We start from the raw sequence: 18,246 nt of genomic DNA on the forward strand, positions 1-18,246 counted from the left end.
ACACTGGGGTACAGTATACCTGCCCTCCATGAGCCCACTATGAGCCGAGCAAGGCTCCCCTTTTGTACTCAAAGAGCCGACAATAACCCCACAGGGTTGAACATTTACTTTGGAAGAACTCGCCACATTTGTGAGGTACCAAATGGAGTCTTCAGGGACTCTGGAACTCTAGGGCTTTTTTGAAAGCACACTAAAGTGGGTGTGTCAAGGACACAGTTTAAGGGAGCAGATAGCCTGATGTGTGTCTTTGGACTGTGACATAATTGCTCTGCCTCAGTTTCCTTAACTGTAAAATAGAGATAGATACTTGCCAGGATTGCAATGAGTAATAAATAAACTCATCTCTTACAACACTGAAGGTAGCACCACGGACAAGGAAAGTTCCTTATTTGGTAGCTATTGTTACTTATATGAGCTCTCTCTATTTATAGAAATAATTATGTTCACTGTGGAATAGTTGAGCAATGACTAAAACGTAATAAGACCAAACTGAAAATCATCCTAATTCCTTCAGCCATGTCCAGGAATTTCAGCCCTGAAACCATATTCACACAAACAACAAAAACAGACTCATCAACTTGTATTTATATATATATATTTATGCATACACACGCTTACACACATGCGTGCACACACACGCACATATACACACAAAATAACAGCAACAATAAAAGAAAAAGAGACTATCAACTTGAGAGTTGGGGGGAACATGGGAGGGCCTGGAGGAAGGAAAGGAAGAAGGTACAGTAATTTTTTTAAAAAATTAATATAATTTTTCTTTCCCAGAGGTGATCCTCACTGGTGACTCAGATTGGATCATGTGTATTTCAAAGTCCACTGCTGACACACGGGTCCCCCAAATATCTGTCATTTCACAGTAACTGACATAATATCTAACTTATCCTATAGTGGCAACAGAAGTCCCATGCACAGTCCTCTATATGGTTTATTTTTCTCTTGTGTATGTGTGTTGGTACATGTGTATGTATGTTTGTCCAGGTACGCATGTATATAGATATATGTGTATCTGAATGGGTGTGCATGTGTATGGAAGGTGGAGGCCAGACTTTAAAGATGGGTTTTGTTCTACAGAAATTATCCTCATTGAGTTTTGGACAAGTTCTCTTGCTGGGATTTAGGGCACACACCCTGGGGTTAGCCTAACCTCCCCATCCCCAGTATTGAAATTACAGCTGGAATTGCACCATCCCCATGCAGCTTTTTATGAGGGTGCTGGGGATCAACCTCAGATCCTCCATGTTGTACAGCAAGCACTTAAAAACTGAGCCATCCCTTCAGCCCCCTTTAATTTTGGCCAGACCATTTTTGCAAATCTTTAAATGATATGTGTAATATTACATCATTTTTGGAAGTATGCGGGGTCTATGCTATAAATGTGCTCATTAAATTGTACAAAGAGCCTTGCTGTCCATGAGAAGCAGGATTCTCTACTCAGGTTCTCTGCAGCCAGGTCGACTCCACTGCTTCTGCCCAGTCAGCTCCGCTTCCTTGGTCCTCCACACATTTTGATCTGAAACCTGTCCTTTGTTACTTCTTTACAAGCTTCTCCAACAGCATGTGGGTACGTAGGCCTCTATGTGCAACACGTAAGAAGGTTTTTCACTGATTCCAAAATTCTCCAATGATTGGCCCACAGGAGAGATGGTAGTTTGGGTTTTCCTATGTCAAACACATCAATATTGAAGGAACTCAACATTTCAAATTCCTTGGGCTTCTTGTCTTAAGGTACCCAAACAAAAGACAGCCAGAGACCAATTTGTCCATAAGAAGAAAATCGGCCTGATTTGAGAAATGGTAACTCTGAGAGTAGAAGCACAGAACCTAGATGACAAGGAAGGACACAGTGGGAATCTGATACTTGAGACTCCAATCATAAAGGAAAATGTGGTAAGGAGCTATAAAGCACTTCTGAACCATGAATAGCAAAAGGAGATGTCCACTCACCAAAACAGCAGCTCGGGTCCAGGGGCAATAACAGTGAGATGAACAAGCAAGCTGCAGGTGAGGGGGAGGTGAGTGTGCCAGCCCCTGAGAGTGGGGACTGGGGAAGTAAAAATTAGTATGATCAAGTTGGTTATCCCCAGTGACCACAGCAGAAAAGAGGAAGAATCATGTCTACGGTAAGGTTCAACACTTCCGGGAAAGAAAAAGAAGGGGTCCAGTGAGATCCAAAGAGAGCATGGAAAAAGGTGAAGTTGGAAGAGAAAGAAAGCAGAAGTTACTCTGCAAAGAACCGTAATGGGAGTTAGGGACTGGAAACCCAGGGGGCCCATTCACAGAACCCTGGCATAGCCACCCAACGGGGTAAGCGCTTTTTTAAAAAAATCTTTCAATCTATCAATATGTTTAATCCTCAGAGCATCTGGGAGGACAACCACGAGATGCAGCCGGAATGGTGACACACTAGAGACAGAGAGCCTCGACACAGGTGAGATTTTAATCCAGGCTGTGTAGACACTGGTGCTGGCACGGTTGGACCAAGTACATGAGGTGCAGTTGATTCCAGGAACCCACCAGGATCCTGGTCACAGTGCTTGAGGAACAGAAGACATCAAACTCTTCCAGGTCCTTGACCCCACATGACACCAGAGCAGTGGCAAGTAGGGGGAAAAGAGTGGATGAGGCAGTAGTGTTTCTGTTTATTCAGTCATAAAGAACGGCAACTTAATTTTTGTCTTAACCAGAAGGGGCTAGGGTAAATTTCTATAACAGATATAGTTCTTGCATTTTACAGGCAAGGGAGAAAACCCTGAGCTTTCTGCTAGCTGAGGGCACTCAGGGAGCAGAGGATGTGAAAATAAGGAAAGCAGCAACGGAGGAGCGGTGATGCTGGCCCTGTCTCTATAAAGCATGAGGAGACAGTCTGGGAGGTCAAATGGCAGCCCTCAACATCCCATGGGAAGGGCGGAGGCACAGGAAATGGGGATGGGATTGGGGGGTGCAGCTGGGGGTGGGAGGCTGCCAAACCCCTCTGCTGCTCTTTAGAAACAAGAGTTGTGTCCATGGAGACCTGACAAGTTGGTTCTGTCTATCTGGGAGCCTGTCTTATCGGCCTGTAAGACACCCTGACCTTGTAGTTCCTGGGTCTCCTGTGGCCCAGCCAGAATTCTCTGAAGATGGTCCTGACAATTTTACTGGGCACAAGGTGGGATTAATCAGCTGCAGAGGAAACCAGAGCCCACTGGGCATAGGTTCAGTAGACTGTGCAACTGGCCCGACTGACTGGCTGGAGAGTTATAACAATTCTAACTACAGTAGACTGGTTTGTTGTCTCCATAGCCCTCTGCACCAGCTCCTGGGGTAGCCTGTGTAGCCAACAGAGCCCTCACCCATGAGGCTTGAAAAAGGTCACTTACCACATCATCCCGGTCTTCCCACTCTACTTCGGAGAGGTCCACACTACTGTAGTTAGGTTTCCTCCGCTTTTTTCCTTCCTCATACTAGCATAGGGAAGAAGAGAAAGACAAACAAATGGCTGTGAACTCATCAACCGGGCATCTTTAGCCTCCTAGGACCTGTTTCCTGGATAAGGACTGTGAATAAACAGCTACCGTGATAAACCCCGTGGGTGATACTATTAGCATTTTAATGACAGGCCTTGCTGTAAATGTTTCCTCCAAGTTGGAGAACATAAAGGTCAATTCTTGGCTTGGCATGAATTTGCATACAGAATTCCTTGGCTCTAAAATGCCAGGTGCAAAGAATATTTATCTTACCCTTGGATGCAATAAATATGTGAAGGGTGGGGAGACCCATCTCTATTAAAAAGCTGGTGAACCCAGCCCTTTAAGACAGAGGGGGCTGGGCGGTGGTGGCGCACGCCTTTAATCCCAGCACTCGGGAGGCAGAGCCAGGCGGATCGCTGTGAGTTCGAGGCCAGCCTGGGCTACCAAGTGAGCTCCAGGAAAGGCGCAAAGCTACACAGAGAAACCCTGTCTCGAAAAACCAAAAAAAAAAAAAAAAAAAAAAAAAAAAAAAGACAGAGGAAAGCGCTTCCTACACAACACATTTATAAACATCTTGTCTTTTTCCCCTGAGCTCCATACACTTCCTGTCTCAAATCTCCTCCAGGATCCTTTGCTGAGAAACAAAACTTTGATTGCCATGGTTGGACATGGTCTCAGCATCCTGAGAACACTTTGCTGGCTCACAGACCTTCTACTTGCTACCGGCCATGGCAGCCCAGAGTTAAGCACAGCTCCTTCACCTGGAGTAGATGTGAGCAACTGGGAATCGCTGCCAGATTTAAGGGCCATTAGGGCATTTCTCTGGAAAAGCTGATGAGTGCATTAATAAGTGGGGAATGGTTTTACATTCCCCCCCTAAATCACTGGTGTTAGTCACCCAGCAAGTGTACCATTTTATCGACCGGACATTCTTGTGTCTGGATGTTTGTGTGTCTCGAGGCCTTTACTGTTGGTTATTGGGGTGTTTATTAGGTAGGAAAGTCTGCCCTCTGCTGCAGGCTAAGGATAAGCAAGCACTTTACAAGTTTGGAAGGTAATGTCCATAGTACACTAACAAAGTTGTACATGTATACAAAATACCTGCATAGAGATGTACCTGTTTCCTTTTCTGCTCCTTGCCTCAGTCCTGTTTTGATTAAGTAATAAAACTAAGTGAGAGATGCAGGGTCAGTCTACATGCTTTAAGACTCCCACTTGCCACTTTGGACACTGGTTGGTGGTTGCAGACGAAGTCCCTAAAGGTACCCCCGACACAAGGAGAAGCCTTTGCCTGTTTAGAACCAAACAAGTCTAAAGTAGACCTCAGGGCAACCAAGGGGACAGTGGCCAGAAGGGGTGATTCTCACATCATTGTGGTACCAAACAATGTCAAACTCAAACAACATTGCTCCTGTACCCTTTAGTCCTTGCCAACTGCATTGTGGGGATCCTGCACCATCTCTAGAAAGTCCCCTCCCCTACTACCACCCAAGAAGGCTAGCACGCCTTCCCTCGCTTCTCTGAGGTTTCTAATTAACAAGACATTCCCCATTCACAGTCACTTTTATGACACCAGATCCACTCCAGATGAAGAGGAAGGAAAGCCACTGTAAAGGACAGCAGATTAGCAGTTGGATCCTGTTAGGGAAAGTTCCTGTGTGCATGGGAGCCGGGCAAGCCAGTCTTGCTAAAAGCAGAAGTAACTGGAAGGAAGGAGGAGGGAGAGGTATGGGTCTGAGTCATGGGCAAGAATCACGGGGGAGGCACTTAGGGTGCTAGGACCCAGGAACTTCCCTGTGGGAAGACAGAGTCTGACGGCCTTAATGAACCTCAGCTACAGAGGCCACTGGCTTCTAGTCCTATTTCAGAAAGAACCATTCTCAAAAAAAACTCACGCAGCCCACAACTTGAACATCAAAGTCATACTTTCACAGATGCTTGGGTTGCCTTTTAATGGCTCTGAACCGTTCCTTTGTTTTGCTTCGTAGAAGGAATTCTCCCTTTGGTCACTGAAAACTGTTCCTTTATTCATTTACTCAGAACACACACACTGGCTACCTGGAGGACATAAAGCCCTGGGGGCTGTGGAAGTGGTAAGCTGCCTGCCATGCCAGGGTGAGAACTTGAATTCAGAGCCCCAGAACTCAGGTAAAAGGCAGATGCAGTGCATCTGTGACCCTGGTACTGAGTGTGGGGACAGAGACAGGCGGGTCACTGGAGCTTTTTGACCAGCCAGTCTCCTCACTGGTGAGCTCCAGATTCCGTGGGAGACCCTGCCTTAACAAAAAAAAAAATAAGTAGAGAATGACGAGGAAGATACTTGATGTAGACCTCTGGCTCCAGGATGCACGTGTACATACATACACTCCTATCTGCATGTACACATGCACATATCCATGGCAAATACATACATATACCACCCACATACATGCGAAGTGTAAGGCACCAAAGATAGGAAGTTCTCTTCCCATGGACTTGCTTGGAGCATCCCTCCTTCAATTGTGCCTCCATTATTGCCCATCCCACAGCTAGGAAAATGGGCTCGGACAGCTAAGTAACAAACGAAGTCAGTCAAATATGACAGCCAGTATGGGGGAAGGGCACCTCCCCAACTGCTAACCTCTGCCTTAGTGCCTCTGTGTAAGCCTCATGTTAGTTCAGCCTCTGTTGAATTTAAACTGATTCTGAGGTCCTAAATACCAACTGCATCTTCATCTTCACAGCATGCACAGGTTTTCATCTGAAAAAAAGAATACAGTGGCATTGCCCTTGCCCACATTATGCTGGATCTGCTATGCTAAGCAAGCCACTGGGCTGTGCCAGGCTTTCCCAGTGAGCTGCAAAATGGGGACAGAGTGCGCCAGCCGAAGCAGGCAAAATGGTTCTCCACCTTGGCAGCTCATCCCAGGCAGCACACAGCTGCTGAACCCAGGCAGACCTGACTCTCTGCCCAGAGTTGGGCATTACCTCATTCCTCAAAAGGAAAGCTACCTCAGTAATTCTGCCACTGTGCTACAAGCCACAGGCAGGATGGGTTTCTTGAAGATGGTGGTGCCACACAATCACGACCAACTGTCTCCTTCTGGAATGTATGGGACAAGTTGGGATTCCAGATTCTCTGGACAGAGATATTTGGATGTGTTCTAAGGTACCCGTCTTTTTGGAGGTGACCTAGACAAGAGTGAAACAGTTGAAAATCCTTGAAATTTTACTATTCCCTAAATGTCAATAGACATTTTTTTTTTTCTTTTTTGGAGTAGTAATCCAAACTGATCTTGAATTGGCTATGCAGTTGAGGATGACTTTGAATTTCTGATCCTCTGCCTCTGCCTTCTAAGTGCTGAAAACATAGACTGGCACCATTATGCACAGTTTCTGTGGGGCTGGGGATTAAACCCAGGGATGTGTACATTCTAGGCAAGCCCTCTACCACATGAGGCACATCTCCAGCCTTTCGCTTTCTTTTATCACCATTCAAGAAACTCAAGCCAATATACTAAAAGTCTACCAAGAAACAGAGTTGAGCACAGTGGGTCATTAGGACAGGTTACAGGCTGCCATGATTTCCAGGCTAAGTTGGGCTATAGAGTGAGTTTCAGACCAGCCTGAGCTAGAGAGTAAGATCCTGTCTCAAAAACAAAGGAACTATGAGACATCAGAGAGTGAGAGTGAAAGATCTCCCCACGGGCTGGTCTATCAGTTGCTACATTGTGCAAGATCTTCTAAGTCAACATCACTGAAGGAAATGGAGGGAAAGTTACTCCCTCGGAAGCTCCCTTTGATGAAGGCTCCTCCATAATGTCTGCTGAAGTAAGTGTGTGCCATGGGTCTGAAACGCATTCTTATTAACAGGCGAATGTTAGAACTTCAGCATCAACGAAGCACAGGGATTCCTTTAGGTTAGAAAAGGAAAATTTAGCAGGCTATCACACAGCTGAAAGAAACCAATGGTAATAAACAAATCGACTCCAAACCTGACAATATCTGTTCCCCATTAAGAAAGCTCCGCAGGCCAGGAAGGAAGCTCCCTTACCCATGCACCGGCCACACCCATTTCACATATTTTCAAGGATAAGCGTCTACGTTTTCTTGCATGAAAACTCCTAGAAATGTGGCTCATTGTGCTGGGTCAGAGACTGTTAAGGGCCTGACAATATGGGGAAGACTCACATCATTCCAGGACATAGGAATTAGTTCAGAGACGGGGACATAGCCTACAACAACCTAAAAGACTCAAAAGACTCCATCTTGGATGCTTTCCTGGATTGTTCCAGAAAAGGTGTTCTCCATGCACCAGCATTGCTAAATCTGTGAGATGTGAGCTTGGGGTATATCATGGCCACCTTGAGCACTACTTTGAGTCCTCCTGGGAATGAAGCCAGTACAGAGAAAGCAGAGGAAACTGAAGATGATAGTCCTGAAGGTGTGTGTGTGTGTGTGTGTGTGTGTGTGTGTGTGTGTGTGTGTACCTGGACCCACTGTACCTGAAGTCTTTGCCCCTTTGGATATGTCAATGTATGGTTCCCAAATTGCTCTCTTCCCTTTTGGAGACAGGACATCACTGTTAGTCCTGGCTGGCCTGGAACTATGTAGACCAAATTGTCTTCAGACTTACACAGATCCACCTACCCACCTCCCAAAGGTGGGCATTAAAGGTGTGCACCACCACATCAGCCTACACTACACCCTTCTCCTAAAAATAATCCTGCCTGGTGTTTCCAACAGCAGGTGGTCAGACTGTGCACATTTAATGCCTTCCCTTCGCTTTAGAAGTGAACTACTTTTGAAGACCATTTATTTATTATTTTTATGTGTATGTGCATGCCTGTCTGAGTTCATGTGCACCACATGTGTACAGGAGTTCACAGAGGCCAGAAGAGTGTGTGGAATTTACTGAAATTGGAGTTGAGGGCAGTTGTAAGATGCCTAACATGGGCACTGTCAACCACACCTGGGTCTCTACAAGAGTAGTGGGCACTTTCAACCATGGAGCCATCTCTCCAGTCCAATGCACTACTTTTTAAAAGTACATTTTATGTGAAATATTTACAGACTCTGTTACTTTAATGATTATTTAGGAACATTTGATTTACAAAATACCTTGCCACATACCAAGATGTACTACTGTGTGTGAGCAGAACTCAGCTCCATATACTTTCCCTCCATACCTCCTCCAAGCAACAGCAAAATAGTTAAGCTCTGGACTCCCCCACACTGGGACTGGCTCTCCCCTCCCCCCATGCAGCCTTTGGGTGGGACAAATCCCAGGCCTGGCTCCCCAACTCCCCCTCCTTGTTCTTAAGGAGCCTGTTATGGTGCCAGGCATTGTACATGGCAATTGTTAGTATATCTATAATCTGTAACTTCCTTTGAAAATGTGGTTAACGAATTGCAAACAGTTTCCAAAGGGTTACAAACAGACTTTCAGAGGCAAAGGTAGGCCTGCAGCTTTTGGTGCCTGTTTTATGAAAAAAAAAATGTCCAGGAGAATTTAATAAGAAAAGCTATTGTGTGCTATGAAATACTTGGAGGTGGAGCTTCAAATAAAGGCCAGATGTGGTGAGCAGACAAACAAGCCAGTGGCTAGGGTGATGGGACAGGAAGACACCCATCTTTGGAGCAAGCCAGAACTACCCAAGGGCTTGCTTGAAGCTCAGTATTTATTGGTCTGGATCAAACTCCTTCTGTGTCACCTGCAAACTGGCCTTGGACGCACTGTGAGGTGAGCCAAGGTGTGGCCATTCTGATTCTAGAAAATGGCAGTGGCTCTGCTTCTCCGGTGTTCCTCTGGGAAAGACCCAATGGCAGCGTCCACACCTATGCCTATGGCCTCCATGAGACGAATACAACATGGGCTAATTGACCAAAAGCACATGCTCTACATACAGACTGCTGGGAGGAAGGGAGGAAGGAGACGGGGAGGAAGACACCATGCCTAGGACAGTGCCCTCTGGATGAGGAGACGGTCAACATAGAGCCAGTCATCTAGAAGGATGTTTCTGTCTCCAGGCAGGCATGACCTTCCTCTGACAAAGGTCTCCATTCTCTCCTCTCCTTTCTAAGCCTGAAGAGACTATTTCCGAAGAGACATGGGCATCTTTCTCTCCTGTGGATTCTCAATCATCTATTCATTTTCTGTTCACCTACACATGCCCACATCTTAATGGAAGCCAAATACTTCTCAGCCCCTGTGTCAGGCACAGTGAGTCTCAGTAAGACCTGGAAAAACTGTCCCATGAGGACCAGTGCCTACCTTCAAGTTCTTGGTCACAGCTCACTATTAATATGGCTCAAACTATATCAGGGTTGGCTGTTGGGGGGTGGGCAGTGAAAAGCTAGGACCTGGGAGCCAGGCCCAGATCCCTGTCAAGCCCACACGCTCATGATCCAGGGCTAGCTGTGCATGTTTCTGAACTTCATTGTTCTTCTCACTAGATAGAAATTTCAGCCCTCAATTCCCAGAGATGCCTTGAGAAGCACCGAAAATAAATGTGGCTGAGCATAGAGCCCAGAACAACATCAATTCTAACAAATGCAGCCTAAACATTCGCTCCCTTGGCCAGTGTTAATGACCACTGATGCCATGGCTGGTTTCCAAAGCACGACACTTGTATCACACAGTGCTCATCCCCACTGTGTGGTCACAGGAGAAACTGGTTCTTAATATGTATGTAAAATGCTTAAAGGGAAACTTCAGTCTGCATTGGTGGCCTTTTCTCAAGGCCGAGGGAAGAACATGCCTGCTTATGTCAGAGCGATGCCCTTTACCCTACACTGCCGTAGTGGGATTCCAGCCTGCCAATGGCAAGTCGAGGTTTCCATAGGGATGATCTGCAGGAGTTGGATCCCATGGCTACTGTCAGCCCCAGCTCTCCTAGAGATTAACAACAACTCCTAGGGACTATCAACAAATGTCACCATCTAAATGACTTAAATACTTTCTGTTTCTCTCACTATTTTCTTCCCTAATTCTTTGTGTAATAATTGCTTGTAGAAAATTTTGGATGAAAAGAGTGCAGCAATTAAAAAAAAAAACAAAACTATTCTCGCCACCCATACTTAGAGGTCACACTGCAATCTTTTCCAAAGAGTACTCGAAAGCACTTTCCACTCTCAGCTTCCAAAGTTCATTACTTCCCCAACCAGGAACTCAGAAAACACACAGCCGGTCTGCTCTGTCCACATGACTGCCCACCCCTGCTCTTAGCTGCCCACTCACTATTCTCCACAGAACATGTCTAGGGCTAGGCACTGTGCTAACTACCGTCTGCATCTTGCCAAATCCTTCCAAGCCCAGTGAAGGATTTCATAGATGGAAAATCAGAGCCAGGTCCCTTGGTGACAGGACTAATGGGACTGAGAAGCAGATCAACTCTACCTGATGTCTGAGTTCCCCACTGGAGTGGTTCCCCACCTCAGTAACTTGGCCCTCTGTGCAGGTGGCCATCGCTGCCTGAACAGATGATAAGTGCTCAGTCTTGGTGGTAGAGCCTTCGGGAAGGTAAATCCCAGTGGGCACATCTCCTCTGCGCCAAAGCGAAGGCTATGTAAGCCTCTGGCCCTAGTGCCCAGTGACGGTTTCGGAGGAAAAGACCACACAATGGGGATGTCAAGGAGCCAGGGTTGCACCTGGGCTCAGTTAACTGTCCCTATGTAACTTGACCATGACTCCCCTCAGGACCGCAGACAATGGCCACAGGACTAGGAGAAAACAGCATTTGCACTGGAATTTCCACCAATGTCACGCTGTCCCCCATGCTGTGTGACTCTACAGTAGCCTGTGCTCCCCCCACCAAGACACATGCACACCTGCATGGCACATGCATCATGTCCTGGCATCAATTCCCATGTGTCTATACTGGAGACGAAATTCTGCAAGGCCTGGGAAGATGAGAAGCCTAGACCCAGGGCCATGAGGGTGTGTCATCCCATAGTAGCAGGGAGTTTGGAGAGGGGCAGGGGGGCATGTCCAGACGGGGCCTCTTCCTCTTCCTCAGAGGCGTGCTGCTCTGGTTAATTAATGTTTTTAAGTGTCTAGAAGATGAAAAGTTCTATGTGCTCTCCTGTAGTTTGATTACAAAATCCTTTTGATGGCTGTACAACTAAAATGGCTTGGATGTTTAAAAAAAAAAAGGCAACAATTAAGAGGCTGCTTTGAAAACCCAAATGACCTTTATCTTAATCAGTGTCCTCCTAGAAGCCATGAGTCACACACTGTGTGTGGGGAGGTGGTGCCTGGCCCCGCCATGGTTTTGTAGGTCAAACGTGGCTTACTGTACCATGGCTGGATTAAACTTAATTCTCAAGAAGCCAGTCTGTCTGCTTACCACAAGCTCGTCAGATACTTTAAAATGTGCTCAGGAGCTTGACAGGATGGAAACTGTGTGCCAGCCAAAGGGACAAAGGGCAAAGATTCGACACTGGGGGAAGAGGGGCCAAGCCAGGTCTGGTGAAGGAAGTGGGGGTGTCAGTGAGGACAGACAGCTGCTCAGAGAAATGAAAAGACAGCCGTGGCATGCCAGTTAAGGGCACAGCCAGCACCTGGGGGACATCGTCTCGTCAGAATACTTTGAGACAAAAGCCCGTCTAAAGGTAAATGCAAGAGGGTCTTGTAAATGAGTTCCGAGTTCCTGAGAGCTGCACCCGGCTCCTGGATGTGGGCGTGGCTTCTTCCAAATCCTATTTCTGGAAAGTTTCCACATACCACCGTGCCATTAGGAGATCCTATCTAGGGCCAAGAGAACCCCTGTAATTTGGAAGCTTATCTGTGATATCTAGCAAGTAACATTTTTTTTTTTGTCTAATTTACCGAATTTTATTCGACATTTTCCATGACTGCATTAATGATATCAGAAGACCCCAGGGTACGTTCAGCTGTCACACCATTTTAAAGGGGGTCTAATCAGGCACAGCAAATGGATCCTAGAGTTGCAACGGCAAAGAAAACAGATTTCCTTATTCACATAAGGAAGATCCCAAGCTAGTAGCAATGTGCTCTGGAGCTCACCTGGCCTTCCTCAGGGAGCGGAGGCTGTCATTTGCTGGAGAGAGAGAGAGAGTTCAGGGTGTAGCTAATTTCTCCCAGAGGTCAGTCCTGGGTGCCCACATTCCTGATGCTTCTCCCCAGTTTGTCACTGGGAAGAGAACTCTTCTCTCATCATATCTACTTGTGGGGCCCAGAGTCAGAACCTAGAGAACTCTCAATGTCCAGAGGAGTCTGATAAACACGGGACGCTACTCACAAGACACCTCTCGAAATGAAGCAAGAGGGACGCTGCACGGGAACACAGAGAGATCCTTCCTCCCATGCCAAGCACCATCACCTCACTGATGCGTTGTACTAACGGTCTCGTCAAAACGCCGCCTTCACCAGATGCGCCTGAGTCTGCACAAGCCTTGGATCTTGGCTCTCTGGGAAGACTGGATGGCAGCTTCCTTTGGGCTTTGTTTCCTACTAAAATTGCTGCCACTCCCCGAGAAGGAAGGGTGTGCACAAAAGGACCCACACCCCGGACATCCCTTTCCATGAGCTTTTTTCCAGATCCTTCCAGCTAGAGGCTCTCTCCTTTCTCACCTGGGTGGCCCTTCTTTCAGACCTGAGGACATGCAGCATGAACACATGGTACCTTGCCTAACCTATGCTCTCTGCCCTAGCCACGTTTCTGACCTCTAACCTGGACAGGTTTTCATCCATCAGTGCCTCTCCCAGTACCACTGGCCTGGTGACCAAGAAAAAGGGGTTGGCTTTTATTTAGTATGTGCGCACGCGTGCCAGTGCCAATTAGAGTGATATATCTCTTTACAAATGTTTTTGGATACATGGTGGGCCAAATAAACCCAGGAGATTTCTGATGTGATTTATGACTCAGAAAAGCCAAGGTCCCCTGTGAGGTTGGCTGAGTTCTCATAGGCTTTCGTTCCCTGTGGCCGTGGAAATGTGGCCAGAGCTGGGGCGAGAGAACAGGAATGGGCCCGTGGGCCAGTGAAGCAAGCTGCCACATCCATGGATTGCTTCTGGCTTCTGAGTGCTTTGAAGGTGAGTCACATCAGGCAGGCCATCAGCTTACTGTCAACCGCCAAGGAAATGCTCTCCGCTGGATAAGTGGCCGCAAAGCAGTCCCCTTGCCTGGATTCTTCATCTCTAACCCACTCCCTGGGTTCAGACTGAAGGATTCCTTTACAACCAAAGCTAGAACATGCCAGTGCTTGGTACAGTCCCCTCTCACTCTGTAGGATGACACTCACGATTCCAGCCTTTTACACGTCCTGTCGTGTGGCCTCTGCTTCTCTGGCAATTTTGGCCACATCCTTCCTTTGTACGCCCCTGCTAGACAGAACTAGCTGCTGAAAAGGTCATCATTGCTGTTACCTTCTGGTCTAGACACATGTCAACCTATCTGCTCCTCACACCCTTGACTTCAACTCTGAGTCAAGTGGCCAATCTCTCTGATCCCTATGGACTCAGGTGAGATGTACTCCCGTGTGAACTGGGTCTGGACAGGGTCAGTACAAACTTCCCGTTATCTCAGCCTCTCAGGGTAGCCCCACTATATAATACAGGGGTCCAGCTTATTTGCTAGCTTCCTACATGAGCTCCTAAGCATCTTAGAGAATGCAGCTATTATTCGTGGGCCATTGAGTGTACAGTGCCTGGGAATTGCCTGGCCAAGAGGAGACTCCCGGAAACAGCAGCCGACAGCAGAGTGAGCATGTTGGTGTAAGGATTCACTCCACCAATACCTGCCTAAAGGTAACTACATGCTTGCTGTGGACATCCAGGAGCATTTGCTCATTAATTCCTCATTATAATCCTCACAGGAGGCATTCTTTCTGTTCTCATTTTTTTCAGTGGAGAAAACTGAGGCCTAAAGACTTAACACACCCAAGGTCACACATCTGACAGCAGCAGAGCTGACACTTCAGAGCTGTCAGTTACGGCTCTGCTCTCTGGAGAGACGTGTGCTGGGGAAGAGCCCTGTTCGAAAACGGAGGTTGTTGTCCAGTGTCTGACAAAGTGTGTGGTGACGGTACAGGAAGGGGATGATGGTACAACAGAGGAGACAGCTGTGTTTATGATGATCAAGTCATTGAGGAATCTTGCCCTTACACACACACACACACACACACACACACACACACACACACACACACACACACACACACATTGCTGTATGAGCCAGGGTGAACACAGACACCTTATAAGGGTAATCTAAACCATATTAATACTGTACCAGCTACAGAACTATGAGTCAGATAATGCCAAAGCTCCTCTCTGTGCCTCCCCAAAATCCCTTCTTGGAGTACAGCTGGGAACCCGGAGGTTCCAAGAGAATCATGCTATTTCACTATCTCTGCTATTTAGGACACACGGTACTCTGAAACCCCCTCATTTCTGGGAGGTGATAAGAACACATACGAATGCCCCACTTTACACGTAAAAGTATTTCAAATGAATCCCTTGGCCTAATTTGGCTCCTTTCTTATCTGTCTATACTTCCTGCTGCTGGGGGGTGGGCAGCGGGGTGAAGCTCCATTCACTGAGCAATCCTCTCTGCTTGCACTGTGTGCCAAGCCAGGTCCTGCCTCAAGATAAAATGGCCTGAGAATAATTGAGCAGAGGGGTCTTAGGATTTTTGGTGCATCTCAGAATGTATGTGCCTGTGTGCCTGTGTGTGTGTGTGTGTGTGTGTGAGAGAGAGAGAGAGAGAGAGAGAGACTCCGTGTGTCTGTGCATATATGTTTCTTCTAGTTGATGGCTTAGATTTGTTTCTTGTAGAACTTGGCTTCAGCTTAGCCTGCTATGAACTGTATACCTGACCAAGTAGACTTGGGTTTTGTCAGCTCTGGGTCCATGTTATGATCTGGATGTGAAACGCCTCCACAGGCTTGTGTCCAAGGCTTGGTGCGCAGCTTGTTGTGCTATTTCGGGGGGTTCTGAAGACTTGAAAACATCAGGCTTCACTAAAGAAGAAGGTCATTAGAGTCATGTTCTTGGTGACCACCTCTTGTCCCTAACTAACTCTTACTTCACTTTCCTTCTGTTCCCTGGCCACCATGAGGTAGGTAAACAATTGGGTTCCTTCAGATCCTACCACCACCCAGATCGAAGCCAGCTGACCAGTGACTAAAAGCTCTGAAACCATGAGCCAAAAATACATCCTCCCTTCAAGGCCTTTCCCTAGAAATTTTTGTCACAGTGACGAAGAGCTAACCATCAGAATGGGGAGGTCACTGTGGCCCAGTCAAATGTCCTTTGTGTTTGTTCTTCTGAGCCTCTTGGCCTTCCAGAAAAAAATGGGTGTAAGAACCCACAAACCTAAGATCTTAACTCAGCACCCCATCCTTGGAGAGCTGGTAGACCAGATCTCCTTTCTGCTTCCAGGTAGATGTTACTCAGGTGCAGTTTAATCCAGTGCAAACGGCAGCTATCAGACAAAGAATTGCTACCAGGCCCCATCCTGTGATGCCAACCAATGGAGGGAAGAGATACCTGGACAAGCACAGCTGTAGACCCATCCCTGGTTGAATGGAGCAGGTGAAGCTGATCACTCTCAACGCAAGCTCTGCCCAGCTCAGCCAGTTTTCTTGCCTGGGTAATCTAATTGTTTGGGTGTTCGCCTTCACCCAGTAAACATTCCCAAGGAATGTACAAATGACACCTGGATTGTATGTTTGGAAATAAATTTGCTTTGCATGTGATCAGTACAAGCTAAGAAAAACATTAAGAGTGGGCTCCTCCACCAAGTACAGGCATCATTTCAGTGGGGTGATGGGATTAAATTATTGTGTCCCCAAAGCCCATGGTCCCAGCACTTTTATTTGCATTCTTTGGGTCTTATCATTCAGGATTATGTAAAAATGACAGCTGCTTATAATTATTTGGGAGTTTTGTGTTGCGATAATTAAAAACATCTGCCTTTATCTTTCTGCTACCAGACTTAACCCTGAGAGGTTGGGTCTACTGAACTTCAAAGAGGGAATCAAGAAATAAAAGAAAACTCCACACATTACTAACAAATTTCTAGCGATTCATTTAAATGTATAACCAGTTATTCCAACAGCCTTCAAACCCTTCATTATCTTTTAAATATATATAATTTGGGACTGCTAATTAGATAGCAATTTAATGCTCTCATGGGGATTCAGATGCAAGGTCTTCCTAAAATGTAAACGCAGAGGAATAATTGTTGGCATTCACATGATTGAATTCTTCAGTTATTCAAATAAGTGTGCCCATTCACATAGTGAGATCATTTTAATATTCTGCCCTCAAATTCAGCTGTAGGTTTTACAGGACCCTTCTATACCAGGAGGGTGGGGCTGGGTGACCTAGTCCACTCAGCTCTCTGGAGAGGGCAGACAGGACCCCAGGAAAAACCTGCCCTCATTAAGACTCCTCCCTCTTCTCTCAGAGGTAGGTGGCTCCTGTTTGTTCTTTCTAGAGAAGCAAACATACTTAGAATCTGCAATCTGAAGCTCTGAAAGCTTTCGTGCTTGCTGTTCTGGCTCCTCTGCACTGGCCTGCTTGTTATTGTCTGCCTAGTTACCACCAATGAGTATCTCCCCAGCAAAGAACTACGGATAGAGGAGGGGAGAGTTTCATTCTGCCTTGAGTTTCTGCTTCCCTGTCTTCCGAGTCTGTGAAGATGGTCCTTTAAATTGTATAAAGATGTGCAGCCCATGGAGCAGCATGATTGATCAAGGAGATGACATTGGCTGTGATAGAAACCAGCACACGTGTCTCGGCCTGGAAGCATGGCTAGGGTTTGCATTCCTGGCCCAGGCTAGTAGCTAGCAGCTGAGGCTCATTTCCCTCACTAGGGAAAGGAGGTGCAGACAAATCTATAGGAATTTTTAAGAGATCATTATTCAACACATTGCCTGTAATTACATTTTGATGAGCTTTTTATTGCTAATTTATCATCCAAGATGGGGCATTCTAGATATGAAATTAATCTAGTAAAGCAGAGGTCAAAGTGTGCCTAGTGTAAAGAGGAGTCTTTTTCTCATCAAATTATTTCACCCAAAAATAAAGCAGCAGAAATTCCCCTCTCTAAACCACATTTCTTTCTGAGGCCTACTTAGGACTTTCAGTGTTGCCCAATAGACTTAAATGCAAACTTGGATGCCCAGGGCAAAGGAGGAAAAAAAGTATGACCTGGACACAGGTGCAGGAGGCCCGGACTGGAGGGAAGCAAGTGGTGCCCCACTGTGTGTTCGCAGAGATACTGGGGTGCATGCACTCAGCCTGATGTGGTGCTCTAGTCCAGAGCAGATTGCAAGAGTTAGCCAACCCCAAGACAAGCTCAGTGCAAGGTTTTCCTTCCAGAGCTAGAGAGAGACCTTCAGGGACACAGCAGGACACAGGCAGGCATGGCCCCACTGGGGGAAGGGGTGTTTCATTTCCCTGGGGAGCTGTGGGACTCAGCATAGAGCACACACCTGGGAGCTGGGTTCCCTGGGAGGGAGTGTCCAGCTGTGCTCAGCAGGGGTGCTACTCATCCCTCAGCACACTGGCCTCCCGTGTGCCTGGCAACAGTAGGTTCCAGAAGTAGAGCATATCATCATTGAGGTGCCAGCAGCGGTGATGCATACAACATGCACAGAGGGGAGGGGGAGGCATTGGTGGTGACTGCATCATTAGGAGCTGGAGGTGCGGGTGTCCAGGAAAGTGCTCTAGAAGTCTGTCCTAAACCCATGCACAGACTCCAGGCATACTGTGTATCTCCAGGCCTCAGGGTCTTTGCACGTGCTATTTCCTCCATAGGGCCCCAGCTCC

General features: G+C 46.9%; 1 protein-coding gene across 5 annotated transcripts in view; it reads right to left on the reverse strand.

Annotated features, from left to right (window-relative positions):
• Cacna2d3 (calcium voltage-gated channel auxiliary subunit alpha2delta 3) overlaps positions 1-18,246 on the reverse strand; it is an 854,380-nt gene that overhangs the window by 170,041 nt on the left and 666,093 nt on the right. For 4 of the 5 annotated variants that reach the window (XM_076544133.1, XM_076544132.1, XM_076544131.1 and 1 more), the window contains one exon: positions 3,378-3,461. The exons of the other annotated variant lie outside the window; for it this stretch is intronic. In XM_076544133.1, coding sequence (XP_076400248.1) covers positions 3,378-3,461 — 84 coding nt within the window. The remainder of the gene's footprint in view (positions 1-3,377; positions 3,462-18,246) is intronic. 5 annotated transcript variants of the gene reach the window in all.

This window comes from Peromyscus maniculatus, chromosome 9 (genome assembly GCF_049852395.1).
Source record: "Peromyscus maniculatus bairdii isolate BWxNUB_F1_BW_parent chromosome 9, HU_Pman_BW_mat_3.1, whole genome shotgun sequence".
NCBI lineage: Eukaryota > Metazoa > Chordata > Mammalia > Rodentia > Cricetidae > Peromyscus > Peromyscus maniculatus.